The 16760-nt window shown below is 43.1% G+C and overlaps 1 protein-coding gene across 2 annotated transcripts in view; it reads right to left on the reverse strand.

Annotated features, from left to right (window-relative positions):
* The window catches only part of LSP1 (lymphocyte specific protein 1), a 132293-nt gene extending 118723 nt beyond the window's left edge, over window positions 1-13570 (reverse strand). Inside the window, exon 1 of one of the 2 annotated variants that reach the window (XM_053272294.1) lies at window positions 13418-13570. In XM_053272294.1, coding sequence (XP_053128269.1) covers window positions 13418-13497 — 80 coding nt within the window. In that variant the 5' untranslated portion in view covers window positions 13498-13570. The remainder of the gene's footprint in view (window positions 1-13417) is intronic. The other variant, XM_053272255.1, reaches the window with a different exon arrangement.
* Between the last annotated feature and the right edge of the window lie 3190 nt (window positions 13571-16760).

Genomic DNA, 16760 nt, shown 5'->3' on the forward strand with positions numbered 1-16760 from the left:
GGGATTAAGATGCTCAGGTGACTGCCTTGCACATCTGGTGTGCATTAAAATGGATATACTGACAAAGAAAATATACTCCAATCTTAAGCAAGAAAGGGGTTAACCCCTTCGCTTCTGGACTAGGAAAGGCATGTAGAAGGAAACAATCAGACCCTTGTGGTGAAAGCACTGGACTGAGATTGGGGAAACTGGAGTTCAAGTTCCACCTGTACTGCCATTTTGCTAGAAAAATATCCAGCTGAAATAAATAACAAACAAAATGGTCCTTTCACTGAAATAAAAATGTGTATGACTTTCAAAAACTGCAGGAATTCAACTGAATATAGAACCTCAATCATCTTAAATACCCAGTTATCTAAATTCCTCCTGTGCATCCCTTTACAATAAGTAGGAAGGGTGTGGAAGGCTTTGCATGATGACTACCCTTAGCTGGAGCCAAAAGGTTCCCAGAATAACATGCTTCCCCCTTTATTTTAGAAAAGAACAAAGTTCTTTTTGAGGGCAAATCTCTAGTAATGATTCAATATTGCAATAATTCTCCAACCACCCTGCCACTCAAGGTTGTTGGGAGAATCTAGTGCAGATCATCTACACTGAAAAGGATCATAAAGATGATAAGTCATAATGTGGAGAATGATAGCCTTGTCACATGTGGTAGCAGTTACCAAGCTGTTTCACCATGGTCAAATTGCCAAAAAATATCAGTTCATCACCATGGTAAAACATATGGCAATCATACCCCAGTTGTAGTTTTCTGTGATGTAAATGTGAATACTAAGAATATGTATGGATTGTTGAGATTGCAATTTTTGCACAGTTTTTAATATACCATTTTACAGATGTATGGTTTCCATAATGGTATCAGAGTACAGTATGTAAGTCAGTATAATTCAGCAATGGCTTGGACAAGAGGATCTTCAGGTTCTGTGGAGTTAATACACTGATTCTGTATAGCCCAATTCAGACACAATGTTGTATGAACATACAGATGTCTGTACACTCGTACATGTGTTTGTGTAAATGACTGTATCTGTGTTCATTTTAAAAGTGAATCTGGAAATAGGCTCTTCCTATGCATGGTACAGATAGGAAGTGTACTGATGTACCTGCATCAACCTAATATGTGAATGACTGTACCTGTATACAGATCTCTACCTGTGTACACTGTAGACTCGTATGAGTGTTGAAAATAACTGCTGCATTTGAACATAACATGAAACTGGAGCTGAAGGGACCTCTAGATAAAATTTGTGTACATCCAAATGCACACAACCGCAGTTTGGAAGGAAAATGGACCTACAGTTTCCCTCCCCATACTCTGATTTGTATCTTCCGTTTGTAGTGAGTTTCGCCACCTGTACCTACGGTTCTGCAGTGACAACATTACATCTTAACACAGCACTGCAGTCTCGTTCTTCGACAACCAGAATTGAGGGATGAAGCTTCTCTCTCTCTCCAGCTGCTATTGGCTGCCAGGCTGTCCTTCAGTCAAGCAGGAAGCCCACACAGCCAGTCACCCCCCTTTTCTGCAGTCTTGCTGACTGCAGAGAGGGAGCTCTCTATTATGTCTGAATTCAAATAGGAGGGAGTGGAACCAGGTCCATCAGAACTGCGATTCCATGTTACATGTGAATGTGGCTGTGTGAATGGGCCTTAGTGCTGCTCTAAACTGGGATTCTCTCCAGAAAATCAGAAGTGCTGTAACAGTCATCATTTTCTACCACCTTAAGACAAAGTAGAAAATGACAAAGTAAAGCCTGCCCTCTTGAGGTCAACCGAGAAAGTGCAACTGATTTCTGACTGCTTTTAGAAACCTGTATTCTTTGGGCCAGGGTTTCCTTTACCTTGGGCCCCCAAATGTTGATGGACTACAACTCCCATCATCCCCAGCCATGTCCATTGTGGCTGGAGATGATGAGAGTTGTAGTCCATCAACATCTGGGGGCCCAAGGTTAAGAAACCCTGCTTTGGGCCATTCTTTCTGCAAACCAGAAATACTGTCTCTCTCAAGGCCAGCTCCAGGTTTCGTGGGGCTCCCAACAAAGTGTCTTTCATAGCCTCCTTCCTACCGGGGTGAGCCCTGAGAGAATTGCGCCATCACCACTACATGAAGACTAGAGGCACAAAGGTGGTCTCAGGGATCAGCAGTGGGGCCTTCTGAGAGCCTTTGGCAGTCACCTGACAATGCCAACCTCTGCTTTCTTTCTTTAAGATGTATATGCTGTGGCACATGTTATTCTAAAGACAAATAGTTGGGTGTAAGATCAGCCTGCTACAAATAACCTTTTGATAAGGGCTGCAACATTTAACTGATAAATTGATTTAAATAGACTAATTGCTTTAAAACATTCTTTGGTCTACTCAACAAATGCTCTCCCCACAGCCATGTTGAAGTGGGCAGCAGATTTTTTAAAAAGTATCTTTTTAATAAAAGTGCCTGATATACAGAGCAAAGCACCAATATGGCAGGAGAGCAGCCTAAAAGATCTTCCCAACTAATGCACTGGTGCAGCAGAGAAGCAGCAGTTTTTAACACCCTCTCTTTCTCCACAAAGCCCTCTGTGCCACCTGAAAATATGTCCCCGAGGGCTGTTAGGCTGCTTTCTTGCTGCAACGGTACATCCTTATTCTATATGTGCTTATAAGAACAGTAAGTGACAAGCACCATCTTAAAGAAGCTTTTCTCTCACACAGGAAAGAATGACTCGCCTAAGGAGCTTCCTACAGCAACATGTATGCATCATTTAAAACCATAGAAATTATGCTTTTTGCTTTGAAACTTTTTTTAAAAATGCATTTACAGATGTATGCAAATTGAATCAATTGATTAATCAACTAAAACTTGTGATTTCTTTAACTAAGTGATGGCCCTATATTTTATACCTGTGGTTAGTCAAAAAAAGTAATTCCACTGGGATGCAAGAGTTAATCCTGACTATATGACTGATCTTACAGGGCCTTTATGAATGCTATGAAGAAGCCTTTTTGAAGGCCATGATACTTTTTTTTTATGGTCCTCTGTCTGCTTGGCTTCACTGAAGCAACGTCAATCTATAGCCAAAGAATAGAGTTTCATTCTAAATTTAACATCAGTGTAGATGTTCACAATCTAATACCAGTGTTGTCCCTTTCCCTTTGTGCTACTGTCAAACAAATACACAGTGGGCAGATCATAGCTCATGCTGTTCCAAAGGCCATAACATTTTGACCAGGGTCTTGAAACCTACACTTGCTAAAATAGAAGATGTATTAGCAAACAGAGGGACAGAATGAAAGCTCCCAAACATTGGACCCTGCTGCCACCATTCGTCTTCCACATATTCCCAAGAGACATGAAAAAGTCAAATGTTAAGAGGTATAACCTATAGTGTGCACAGTCTCTGCACTTTTTTATAACTCCTTGAAGAGCAATGTGTTTGCAAATTGCACTCTATATCTCCAATCCAGCTTCATCAGGCACCAGATTTGGTCTTCAATCTTAATATATGATTCCAATGTTAATATATGCACTGCACATATTCAGTCCCAGGTTCAATCCCTTACATCCCTCCAGTTGGACAACTGCAGGTAGCAGAGCTGGGAAAGACCTCAACTAAGACCTTGGGGAATGATTGCCTGTCACAGTAGACAGCACCACCTGACTCATTATGAGGCAGCCACTCAGTACATACTGAGTACACGTTGTGTTAAATGTGTAGTCTGGCCCTATGTGTCTATTTTTTAAAAAAATATATAAATAGCAGCTTCCAAGAATGGAGAGAATCAGGTTTGGGACTGTGACACAAAGGGAGTGGGATTTAGCCCCTTCTGCTCATGCATGGGTTCTGTTAAAAATTATGTCCCCAAAGTTGCTATTCGTCCCCAAAGAAAAGCTTCCCTGTGGCTACTAGTTAATTTTTAAAATAAACAAACACACAGGGCCAGTCATAATGAGTAATGCAATATGCCACCTAAACAGCATAATATTATGCAGTTTGGCGCAGAGTGGCTAGGAGTTCATTAAGCAATTGTTTTGTTTTCCTGGTTGAGTCATGTCTAACAGTGTCCAGAGGCTGACTATTCAACATGAAACATGTGCAGCCTCATCTAGGAGTACTAGCCACCAATGGCAGAAACTGAAGGCAGAGCATCAATAACATGGGTGAGAGCAGATTTTCTGTTTACATATAGAAAGTATCTCATTCCATTCATCTTTCTTTAAGAAAAGCAAGAGTTGCTTACTCTTTACTTTTCTTCTGCCGGATGAAAAGTGGGAAGGAACAACTGGTGAGGAAGCTCCTCATATTCCTTTGAAGTGTCTCACAGGCTATATCTGAACCAATATGCTTCTGCCTCACCCTCTTCTTCTTCATTCCCTCTCCCATTACCAGTAGCTTCACCTCCCAGTAAGTACATTCACTGTCACACTCAGCTGCTGCTCAGTTACAGTGGTCAAACTGTGTATTATGCCTCCGCCCCTGCCATCATGCACTACCACTGGTGATGACTATGTTTTACACTGTTCATGTGCACCACCATAAGGAAGCTCTTATGGAAAAGAAAAGGGCAGCCAGGTCTTAGATGCCAATGGCCACCAGGGATAAAAGGCACACAGGACAGGTGAGGTGGAGGAACATAGAAGAGGTGAGGTTTACCTACCAACAGTCTAACTGAATAAAACTATTTTGTGCTTGCACTAAAAAGACACTAAAGTGACCATAGGCAGGATATTGGTTTCAAATATAATGCAAGTTCATTTTCCCTGTGTTTTCCAGGGTATATCTCCTCTGCAAGATTTCCTGGATCTAGTCTGTATGGCTTTATTGCTTATATCTGTTTATTACCTGCTCCTTCTACTACCCACATATCTCAAGCACATTTTATTTTCTTCCCAATGGTGTCTATATGTACCTAGATATATTGGCATAATTTGGGGCATCTTGGGCTGCCAGAATGCCTAGGCAGGATTCTCAGGTTTGTCATCCATCCTCCTTATATAGGTTTTCTTTCTCTTCACCATCACCACCACCACCACCACCATAAATCCTTCCGCATCCCCTCCCCACAGTTGTCTGATGATCTTGTCAAAGGTCTGGCAAAATCACATGTGCTTCTATTCGCAAAGGCATGAAAGATTACTGCTGCAGCTGAACAGAGGCGTATCTAGGGAAAACAGCGCCTAGGGCAAGCACTGAAATTGTGTCCCCTGTCCAAACATCTGACACCCAACTTTCAGTTAACTTTGCCATAATATCAGCTGAAAAATACAAGTCAAGCTCGTCAATCTTGTAATATTTCAAAAACTATTTAGCAGTGGACGTAGCCAGACCAAAAAATGCTGGAAAATACAAATTTCAGTAGGCTGGGGCTCATGAAATACCCAAATACTATGTGGAGGTGTACTTGGAAAACTAAACAGAAGTGCCTGTCGAATTCTCTATTATGATTGTACCATCACTATTACATAAGTTTTAAAAATGAATGGAGAATTTGACTTTTCCCAGATACTCTGAAAATAATTAAAGGATATGCAGAGTAAACTGTATCACTGCTTGGAATATATTCTAGTATTTCAGGAAGACAGTTAACATGAGAGAAAGAGCAAGAAACTCCCAGTGGGCCTTAATACTAAGGATTTCACACTGATTCAAAGAAAAACTCACCATTAATAGCCATATTATTAAGACATCACATTTAACTCACTTATCACAAGAAGCAAAGTAAGAGCAAACGAATACAATCCTAGCTCATAAGCTTCAGCTCAGTATTCACAAGCCCTGATTCTCTGTACATAGTGCCAAACTGAATATGTGTACAATGACTTATATTATATTAAATTTTTTTTAAAAAAATTCCTTTGACCCCTTTGGGGGGCTTCCTAACGGCCGTGGGAGGGTCTGCAAATGTTCCCCCTCACCCCGCTGGCCTCTAGGGCCTCTTAGGGACCATTTGAGCATGTGCAGTGGCCATTTTTTCTAAATAGCCACTGGCATGGCCTAGGGCCTCACAGAGGCCATTTGAACATGCACAGTGGCCATTTTGTTTTTGGCAGCCATTTTTTAAAAAATTAATTTAAAAAAATGGCACCCCGCCTTCAAGTGGTGCCTGGGGCACGTGCCCTGCCTGCCCTACGCTAGATACGCCCCTGCAGCTGAACTGAGATTATTCTCATATCCTTCAAACTGGGGACAATCCACCAAGGATTTCACTTGTACATGTACTTGTGCAAATTTCATCTCAACACGGTATTATGAAAGAGGTTATTTTTCTTGCTTTAGTTATTTATTTATTTATCTATCAGATTTTCATACCGTCTCACCCAGATGGCTCTCGGCAGTTCACAAATATAAAAACAGATAAAAACAAACTCAAAACAAAATTAAAACCAATTTAAAATCCTTTCAGTAATCACTAAAGGCCAGATTAAAAAGATATGTTTTGTGGCTTCAAGGTGAAATTCTCATGAAGGACATATAAAATGATTGAGTGAATCAAGAGAAACGTATCCAGAATTCACATGCTCGTTAGGCCAGTTTGAATGATATCTTACTGGCCCATTATCTATCTCGATCACATTTTTATACCACCCCAAACTTTAGTCTCTGGGCAGTTTACAACACCATAAAACAAGTTAAAACACAGAAAATACAAACCTTAAAACAATTTAAAACTACAGCCAAATTAAAAAGCTTGGGTGAAGAGATAAGTCTTTAAGTACTTTTTAAAAGTTGTCAGAGTGGGGAGACTCTTATTCCAGAAGCCTGGGGCAGCAACAGAGAAGGCCTGTCCTTGTGTGGCCACCAGACGAGCCGGTGGCAACTGCAGTCGAACCTCTCCGGATGATCTCAATGAGAGGTGGGGCTCATGGTGAGGAAGGCGTTCTCCTAAATATTATTAAAATGGAGACATGCCAAGAGCATGCCCATCATGATGTCTTCTGCCGTCATCCTAATGCCCTTCTAGCACATCCCCTTATTGTGTTGTATTGTGTTGTGGGGCGGGGGAAGGCTGTTCAACAGAATGGCTGCTCTACATGTACAGGAGTTGGGGAGTCTGCAGGAGATGTCACAGTGAGCATGCTCTTGGTGTTTTCTCTTTCTAGTTGCATACCACTAAGGTATTGTCAGAGATCACGCCAGAAACAGCTCCGGACCCTGGGAGGACTACTCCAGTGAGACAGAAATGTCCTCTGACGAAGAGCCTTTCCTTAAACAGTCAGCAGGCCATGAACCCCAGGGTCCTGGTGCAGAGCTCCTTACTCCAGATCCAATACAACACAACCCAAGTAACTCTGACTAAGGGAGTCCCATCAGGGAAGAAGGAGACTCTCCAGCAGATCCCCCACCCAAAACCACAGAACCAGGGGAGCACACATGGCCCAGAGGTAGATCTCATGATAGAGGCACCCAATCCGCTGCCAGGAAAGGGTGTGGCACTTCCATGAGCCTTTATAAACAGCTCACTGACTCTAGCACAGCGCTGGAGATAACCGTTTACACTGGAGTACCTTCTGAGGCTCTGTTGTCTAGTCCCAAGTACTTTGCAACTGTCCTGAGTTACTGCTCCAGTGGGTTTCAGCAGCCCCTTCCCAGGCCTTGATCCTAGCTGCCACTGGGATGTCTCACTCCTTGCAGCCACTATTGTGTATACAGTGCTCCTGCTCTTTGCCTCCAGATCCTGAACTGCTGGGTGAGTGATCCCCACAAGGACAGTGGGTTCCTGGGTAGCATAACGCAGCCAGCATAATGTAGTGGTTAGAGTGTTGGACTAGGACCGAGTTCGAATCCCCATTCAACCAGGAAACTCACTGGGTGACTCTGGGCCGGTCATGTATCTCTCAGCCTAACCTACCTCACAGGGTTGTTGTGAGGATAAACATAACCATGTACACTGCTCTGAACTCCTTGGAGGAAAAGCAGGATATAAATGTAAAATAATAATGATAATAATTAATAATGATAATAAATTATAGGGATCATCTGAACTGACCCTTTGGTTGTTACTTTCATATGCCTGGTGTAGTGGTTAGAGTGGCTGGATTAGGACTGGGGAGACCCGGGTTCAAATCCCCATTCAGCCATGATACTTGCTGGGTGACTCTGGGCCAGTCACTTCTCTCTCAGCCTAACCTACTTCACAGGGTTGTTGTGAGGAGAAACGTAACTATGTACTTCTGGGCTTCTTGGAGGAAGAGCAGAATATACATGTAAAAAATAGAAATAATAATCAAGTGATAGTGTACAGTTTCCAGGAAATACATCATGCTTAGTAAAGCAGAATTTATCTAGGAGGGCCTGAACCACATGCTTGAAGATTTTTCAAAGGGTTGAAAATTTGTTTCTCTTCACATGATTTTAGCTTCAGAGGCAAACCTACTGAATATTTATTAAACTGACCAAAAATGTTGTTGACTGAAAATGAATAGGTTTTCCCCAGAGTGTTAGACTGATTCTCAAGCGCTGCGTGTCCCTTTGTTTGGTGCTTCCAACATCAGTATCATGCTAATTTCTCCCCTAGACATAACTGGAATTTTGATGGCACAAAAAGAACATTAAAAAACCAAACATCCAAATATTTTCAAGGATCTGAAGCAAGTAAAGGGCAAAACACCTCTTGAGCAAACTGATAACTAGTTTCCTTGTAGCCAGTCATAAATTGTGTCTCATTGCAAGAGCCAAGATATTGTTCAGTTCTTTCTTCTGCCCACTCAAGTGGAACATGTTACTTTCCCACCATTTTTTTTTAAATACAACCATCTACACTTGAGTTAAACATAGAGCAGCAACTCCTCTGCCCCTCACCCCACCGGCATGCAGTTCCAAGGAGTCCAGAGATAACTCACTAGATATCAGCTTTCCCAGACAATCTTCTTCCAGCACTAGATATTCTTAGCAATTGCTGTAATCTTACTTAGGACTCTACAAGTCTCCCCTACGGGATCTAGAGAATTCAGAACAGCTGAGGATGGATGTGGCAAAGGAAGGGATGGAGCCTGCTGGCACAGCAAAGCCAGTCTTAATCAATGACCATACATGGACAGCCTCAGAGCTTTGTAAGACGCAGCCAGAGGAAGAAGGCAACCTTGAAGGTTGTGTAAGGATAGTTGATTGTGTTGGTAAGAAGCTATTTTCTACCTGTGAGTGCTTCACAGCCTCACAAAAGAGGTGCCAGCCTGCCTCACAAGATATTGGCCTAGACATATGTCACTATATGTGACATATGTACTGCATACTCTCCAGCAGTACCCTGGAAACAAGAAACAGCAGCTGGTTTTTCACTCTCTGTACCAGGTACTACTGGACTGGACTGAAATTCTGTAGTTTTCTGTTTGTGTTTATTTAGGAGGCACTTTTCCTTGCTTTGCTACTGAGTCTGCTAATGCAGCTGAGTACCAAAATTTTGCAAATGGTTACATTTGGGATCTAGGTTTGCATGAGATATTGGAAGAAAAAGCAAGGCTATGATCCTGCCCAAATTAAGCACTCTTCGGTCCCAAAGAAATCAACAACATGCTCAATGCTTAGTTTTGGCTGGATGGCTGTGGCCCAAATTTGTGGTGCCTAAATGCAGATTTAGAGAGCGCAATTTGAAACTTCTGTCAAATTGCTCTAGGAGACATACTGTGTGTGCATGTGCACATGCGGGACAACCTCCAGTGCTCTAGCCACAACAAATGGCTTAATGTGATCAAGGAACAGTAGAGGCAACGTGTCTTTGAGCAGGGACCTCCCAGTGGCAAAAGAATGGCCCCCAGAACATTCAAACATTCCTCATTTATTCATTAATTATTAATTTTAAGAGCCACAAAATGGCTCTGCACTGCCTCCGGACCGGAAATGACACCGGAAATTACTTCGAAAGTAATTTCTGTTAGCCCTGATACTGTGGATAGGTGAAAGTCACCTGTTTTTTCACCTGTGGATATGGAAACCAGGTCTTTAGGACCTCACCATGGGTACATGGGATCGTGGATAACAAGGGCTACTTATACAGTGCTAAACTGATTCTGAGATGTGCAGTGCCATTCTATGCATGTTTACTTAGATGAAAGTCCCACTTTGTTCAGTGCGGCTTCTTCCCAGGTACTGTACATGTGTTTATGTTTGCAGACTTAGTGGCATTTCATATACTGATACCGATTACCTGCCAGAATGCATTTTCCCTGGTCAGATCAGTGAAGAAAAATACTGACAAGCTGCCAATGCGACCTTTGACAAGCTTTTTCCAATAAAGCTGCCTGTGTATTTGGGTGTCTTGTACCAAACAATTTCAATCTTGCTAAAATGAGTTATGAGTTGAAACCTATGAAACAGTAGAAATATGTCAAAAGGAAACCACAGCAAACTAGCTTTGTGGTTGCCATGAGAGGAAGTGCACTCTTCACAGATTTGCTTTCAAGTGGGGGAACACGGAAAGCTATGCCCATTCTTACCATTCCAAACCTGGCAAGCATTTGGCAAATGTACATAGGGAAAGTTATCGGAAAATAGCTGTGAGTCTTTGCCACACATGGGAACAGCTAGATTGAAAGCTTGAATCCTGCAAAGCCCCTGGGATCTTCTCAAGCCTGACACTTCCATTGGCCTACTCTGGTTTTCAAAATGCAAGGTGGAAAAAGCAACATTGAAAGCAGAAGTGAGAGGCAGTTAGAACAAACCCGGGGCTCTGTTATTATTTGCAACCTCTTAAAAAGAACATTAGTATCACCTCTCCTCATTTTGTGGGGTGTTCTCAGGGTGACATGGACTATTTATCTTAAGAATACTTTGCAGCACACTCCTATGCAGGTTTACTCAGAAGTGAGTGTCATAAGCTCAATAAGGCTTGTTCCCAAGTAATTGTGCATAGGAGTGTAGCCTGAACCACTATTTTGCACACACAAAACAAACTTTAAAATGTTAGGGACACTTTATTAAGATATTTTAAAGATATTTTTCTGCTATTTTGATACCAGTTTATAGGAGCATGCATGCCATTCTGAGTTCATTTTTATCTCATTCCAAATTAATTAATTCAGAGAGATCTAACTTTGTGCAGAATGCAGAGAGAGAGAGATTGAAACAGCCATGGCTGGCTGCTAATTGTCCATGGAAAATGTCCCCTTACAATTTATTTGTGGTGAATCATAATCTGTCCCTGTGATAGAGAGCTCAGACAATAGCTTCACAAGGGCACAGCAGAGTCAAGGATGACAGAAACAGACAACTTGGTTAAAGAGTAAACTGGCATGGGCCCAAGGATTATGTGACTAGGCTCTAATTTGCATTCGGTGGTTGACATGTAGACTAAGTTACTCAATAGTATTACTCTTAATTTCAGTAGGACTACACAGGAGTGCTTTATTCTGAATGTCAGCCCCTGAGCTTAATTTTATGTCTCCTAACTTGTAGGATCAGGAGATGAAGTAATTCAGAATAACTTCAAATCTACATACTTAATGGCAACTTGCAAATCGGGCATCCAAAAGCCTCTTTCTCCCTCAAAAGTACTAAGGTGTCACACCATGAATTTGCTTCCTTGTTGGTTTTGATTTGTTTTTGTGTGTGTGAGTAAACTGAGTACCTTTTTATATTCAGGTCAGCCAGGTCTTGGCAAATATGTATTATCTTTGAAAGGCAAAGTATAGGCAACTTCAAACTATGAAAGTGGGCATCTGTTGCTCTATAGCAGGCCTGCTCAACTTTGGCCCCCTAGCTGTTTTTGAACTACAACTCCCATAATCCCCAACCACAGTGGCCAATAGCCAGGGATTATGGGAGCTGTAGGAGAACATCTGCAAGAGGGCCGAAGTTGAGCAGCCCTGCCCTTGAGCAGTCATGAAGTTTGCAGTCAGTAGCTGACATGAAGCATTTGGAAGATGCATAGCCACATTACTTAGCACTTAAGATATGCTCAGAGCTGAACTACGTGGCTATCCTTCGTCTAACGATCATTGATATAAGAGCTAGAGTGGACATCATCATGGCAGGCGCATGTGTTTAGACTTGGCTCTGCTTCAATCACATAGAAAGTGGGGGTCCCATGTAAAGAGCAAAACGGAGGTGAGAGTCAGGGATGCAGAACTCTCCCACTGCTTCCCACCTATCTCCCTGTAGCCCAAAGTGCTGTTCTGCCAGCAGAGCAGACTTGTCATTGGGGAAAGACTACATGAAGCATAGGAAGCTGCCTTCTTTCCTGGATCCATCTAGCTCAGTATTGTCCACACTGACTAGCAGCAGTTCTCCAGGGCTTTGGAAGGGGGCCTTTCCCAGTTCTCCAGGGCTTTGGAAGGGGGCTTTTCCCAGTTCTCCAGGGCTTTGGAAGGGGACTTTTCCCAGTTCTCCAGGGCTTTGGAAGGGGGCTTTTCCCAGTTCTCCAGGGCTTTGGAAGGGGGCTTTTCCCAGTTCTCCAGGGCTTTGGAAGGGGGCTTTTCCCAGTTCTCCAGGGCTTTGGAAGGGGGCTTTTTCGCATTACCTGGAGATGTGAGCAACTGGACCTGGGACCTTCTGCATGCAAAGTTGGGGCTCTACACAGACCTATGGCCCTTCCCCACAGCAGTGGCAGGAGATGGGGTACTGTATTCCTCCCTCACATGTCACATTTGCTCTGTCCCCCTCTCCCTTTCTACATAACTGAGGCAAACCACTACTACTGCTGCTGCTGCTGCTGCTACTACTACTACTACTACTATGGAACACAGGAAGCAAAGTTCTCCAAGAGGTTTATATAGGAAAATGAATAATAAATAAGATGGTTCCCTCTCCCCAAAGGGATCACAGTCTAAAAAGAAGCATATGGTAGGCAGCAGCAACAGCCACTGGAAGGATGCTGTGCTGGAGTTGGCTAGAGACAGTTGCTCTCCCCCTGATTAATATAAGAGATCCACCACTTTAAAAGGTACCTCTTGGTTCAGTTCGTTTAATTCAGGTTTAAACATACAGATCTGCCCTGCCACATCTCATTTACTCCTCATACTCCACATCTGTATAGCACCTATGAGTGCTTGAAGCACTTTTTAACATTTTTATGGAATCCTTGCCAGTATCCCATAAGATAGGTCGACTTATTGTTGACCTATCTTCGTTATTATCTCCATCTTGCAGGTTTTGTATGTGAGCATGGGTAGATGAGTGAGTAAAGAAGTGAGGTTGAAAAGTAGTGGCTTCCATCAACAGCCTCCCCCAGCAATTTCACGTGGCATTTGAAGTCGGGGATCTCCACCTTTTAGCTACTGCACTTTTAGCTACAGCACAAAGAGTGGTCTTTGCATGAATGCAGTGGCTCCATACCACATCTGTGAAAGACACAGACAAACGGGCAAAAGTAGTCAAAAAATGCAGTTTCCAGATCTCTTTCTAGATATGCTCCTTACAATTTCTTATTTTTACTTTTCAGTTGTCATGGCCATGACAGCCATTTGAAGAAAACTGGAAGCCAAACCACTTTCAAAGGCCCTTACCTTTGCTGTTCACCTTGGGCACCTTCCTCCTCTGCAGGCTCCCCCTCGAGACCTCTTGGACATTCCTCAGCATCAGCCATTTTCCTCACTTGTTAAGAATGTAGTCAATTCAATTTGCTTTGCAGACCGTTTCGTAAGAACAGTGAGCAAGCAGTTGCTCAGTTCCCCACTCTTCCTGTATTGGCTCTCAAACCAGCAGCACCGGAAACCATGTGGGACTGAGGGTGTGGGTTTCTTTTTGACTCAGAAACAAAAAAGCATCAATCTTCAGAAGTAAAACTTATTTCTTAAAAAAAAGTAGTCGTACAGGCCACAAGGGGAGCAAAGAGTAATAGTGGCTCAGAGGAGAATTTTTGTCCTTAAGTTGTATCTCTCAAATGTTGCATCAGTAGCCAATCTGTACTCACATGTATGGTTACCTCATGTTCTCCTTTCTAGCCTTATCTATATTTTGTCTATGTTAGAATCCTTAGTGCAAATAACAAGGCTGGGCAGTTGCAACAGAACTTCAGCAAGTATCTACAAGCAACATCTCTAAAGGGATGGGAGGAGGGGCGAAGTCCACAGTCTGGCAAAAACTGGCCTAAAAGCACACCACAGGAGAGCTGTTAAGTTAATGTTGGCAAAAGACCTAACACCAATGCTTGTCAAGCAGCCATGATAACATATGCATATAAGCCATTTGCTGGCTTCTGGTGGTTAGACACACTGCTTAGCATGGTGCATCTTCCTATCTTGCAAGGAGTTCTTACCCACAGGGAGAGCAGTGTGACAAAATGCCACGGAGGCAACGTTGCTTCCACCATTGTAGTGAGGCAAAGGATGTGAGAAGTCACTGTGGCAGCAGGGCCCTGGGTTCACAGACATTTTTGGTGCTACACAGTGAAACTTGGGCAGTTGAAGCTCTGCCCGTGCTGCTGTGTCTACCACACAGCAATGTGTTACACAGTAGGGCAGTTCTGCTCCGACTTAAAGTTGCACAAACGCAATTGTGCAATACAACAACTCCCTTTGGAAATAATGCTCCACTTGCCTGTGTTTTACTCCATGGCATGTCAGTGCATATTCCTAATCTGTACATAATTAATCTTTTAATTGTACTGGTCGACCAGTTATGCTTTTCACCTTCTGCAAATGAATTTGCTGAATATCCATGCAGCTTGCTGCAAATTATCTGCAGGTCCAATACTCCTTTATATGCACTTCACCCAGGGTACAAAAATGAAAAGCTGGCGGAAAATAATGGAATGTCTTAGAATAGTTTGTACATGGATTAGTCTCTGCCAAGGAAGAGGAAATGAGAGAGCACATGCAGCAAGAGTACAAAGCAGTCCACCGCTTCCTCCCTCAGCCCTCTCTTCCTCTGTGTCAATAACTTACTCGTATTTCTGAATCCTGCTCATGCATGAAGCAACTGCTCTGAAGCAGTTTAAACAACAGTGCTCCCTTCTAAGGATGTCTTGGGCAATTAGGAACACAAGGTCCTCAAATCGCTTCCAAAGAGTTGACTACGGTGCTGGGGAAACTGAGATGGGTTATGCCAAGAGCAAGGGTTCCTGTATTATGGACACCTGGAAAATTCACACTTTGAAAACTCAAAAGCACTATAGAAACACACAATTATTATGATTCCTGCTTTTTAAAAACTCAGTTGACAGTGCCGTACCAAGAACTGAATCCTGTGTGCAGGTCAGGAGCGGATACATATGATGCTTTTCACAAAATGTGTGTGTTCCTGCAGTGTTCCTGCAGTGTTCCAGTCTACTGTGTTCCTGCAGTGGCATATTACAAAGTGGTCATGTGAGCAGGCCCTTATAGCCTCCCAAAGTCAAGAAACAAATGATCTGAGCCTTCTTAAGAACTCTCATGTATCAGGTTCTCCCAGAGATCACAATGCTACGCTACAACGGGTCCAAAATGCAGCGGCTCGCCTACTCATGGGTGCCAGAAAATATGACGGGGTCACACCTCTCCTGCAGTCATTGCACTGGTTGCCTATTCACTTCCGAGTTCAATTTAAGGTCCTGGTTCTGACCTTCAAAGCCTTGCGGGGCTTGGTGCCTGTCTACCTACAGACCCGCCTCTCCCATCCAGTTACATCCCGTCCATTTAGATAATCTCAGATGGCCCTTTTGTCGGTTCCTGGTTTCCGAGAGGTTCGGTGCTCTAGGACTCGTGAAAGGGCCTTTTCGGTTGCTGCCCCACTTCTTTGGAACTCTCTTCCTCTCCAGATCCGTCTAGCCCAGGCCTGCTCAACTTTGGCCCTCCTGCAGATGTTGGCCTACAATTCCCATAATTCCTGGCTATTGGCTGCTGTGGCTGAGAATTATGGGAGTTGTAGTCCAAAAACAGCTGTGGGGCCTAAGTTGAGCAGGCCTGGTCTAGCCCCTTCCTTACTGATCTTCAAATCTCTATTGAAGACTTTTCTTTTTCACCAGGCTTTTGCCCTGTAGTTTACCTTTTTTTTTTTGTTAGTTACTTTAGTTTTTAATTTAGAATGTAATTTTTAATGTTGCCTTGTTTTGCATGTTTTTGTGCACCGCCTAGAGTCTTCGGAGTGGGCGGTATATTAAATGTTTCAAATAAATAAATAAATTACTGAAAAAGTAACCATGAGGGCATCCCAATTTATAGTAGAGCCTGTGGTGAGGAACCAAATTTTGCCTTGCTCTACGCCTTTCAGTAGTGACCCTTGCAAGCTTTGAAAGTGGCACAGGGAGGAGGGAAGATTGCCTTTTCTGCTCTCCACATGCTTCTGGCAAGGAAAGGAGGGCAGCTTCTCTCTTCTCTCTGAGCTGCTTGCAAAGGTTAGATCAGTCCTGAAGAGGTGCTCTAATAGCAGTGTCAGTGCACCTCTTGCTGCCCTCCTGGTGCCCTGATAATCTGTTGCCTGGGGCAACCACCTCACCTCATGAATGGGCTGCCCGGCCCCTGAGTTAATAGTCTCATGGAATCCACACATTTGTCACTCACTCACAGTCCACACACAGATGGGGAAGATCTCCATACTGATTGCTGCTAGTCCAAACCAGATGGATTTGCAGGAGCTGCAGAGCAACTTTAACACAAAACAGCTCTAAACCCCATGTTAACAGGTGTCTCTTCTTTGAGGTACTTCCTGTTTCGGTTCCTGGTTCTACAGTTGCTAGCAAAGCTGATGCTGGGAAGCATCTTAAAATAGACAACTCCATTGGCACTAAACAACTCCCAAAGCCAACTCCATTGGCACTAAACAAAACAATTTAAAAAGACTCCAGCAGTGGCATAGCAAGGCCGAAGGGGTTCTGTGGTTAATAAACGAACACACACACACACTGGGGAAAATTTTTTTACATGTTATTTT

This window comes from Hemicordylus capensis, chromosome 1 (assembly GCF_027244095.1).
Source record: "Hemicordylus capensis ecotype Gifberg chromosome 1, rHemCap1.1.pri, whole genome shotgun sequence".
NCBI classification, from domain to species: Eukaryota; Metazoa; Chordata; class Lepidosauria; order Squamata; family Cordylidae; genus Hemicordylus; species Hemicordylus capensis.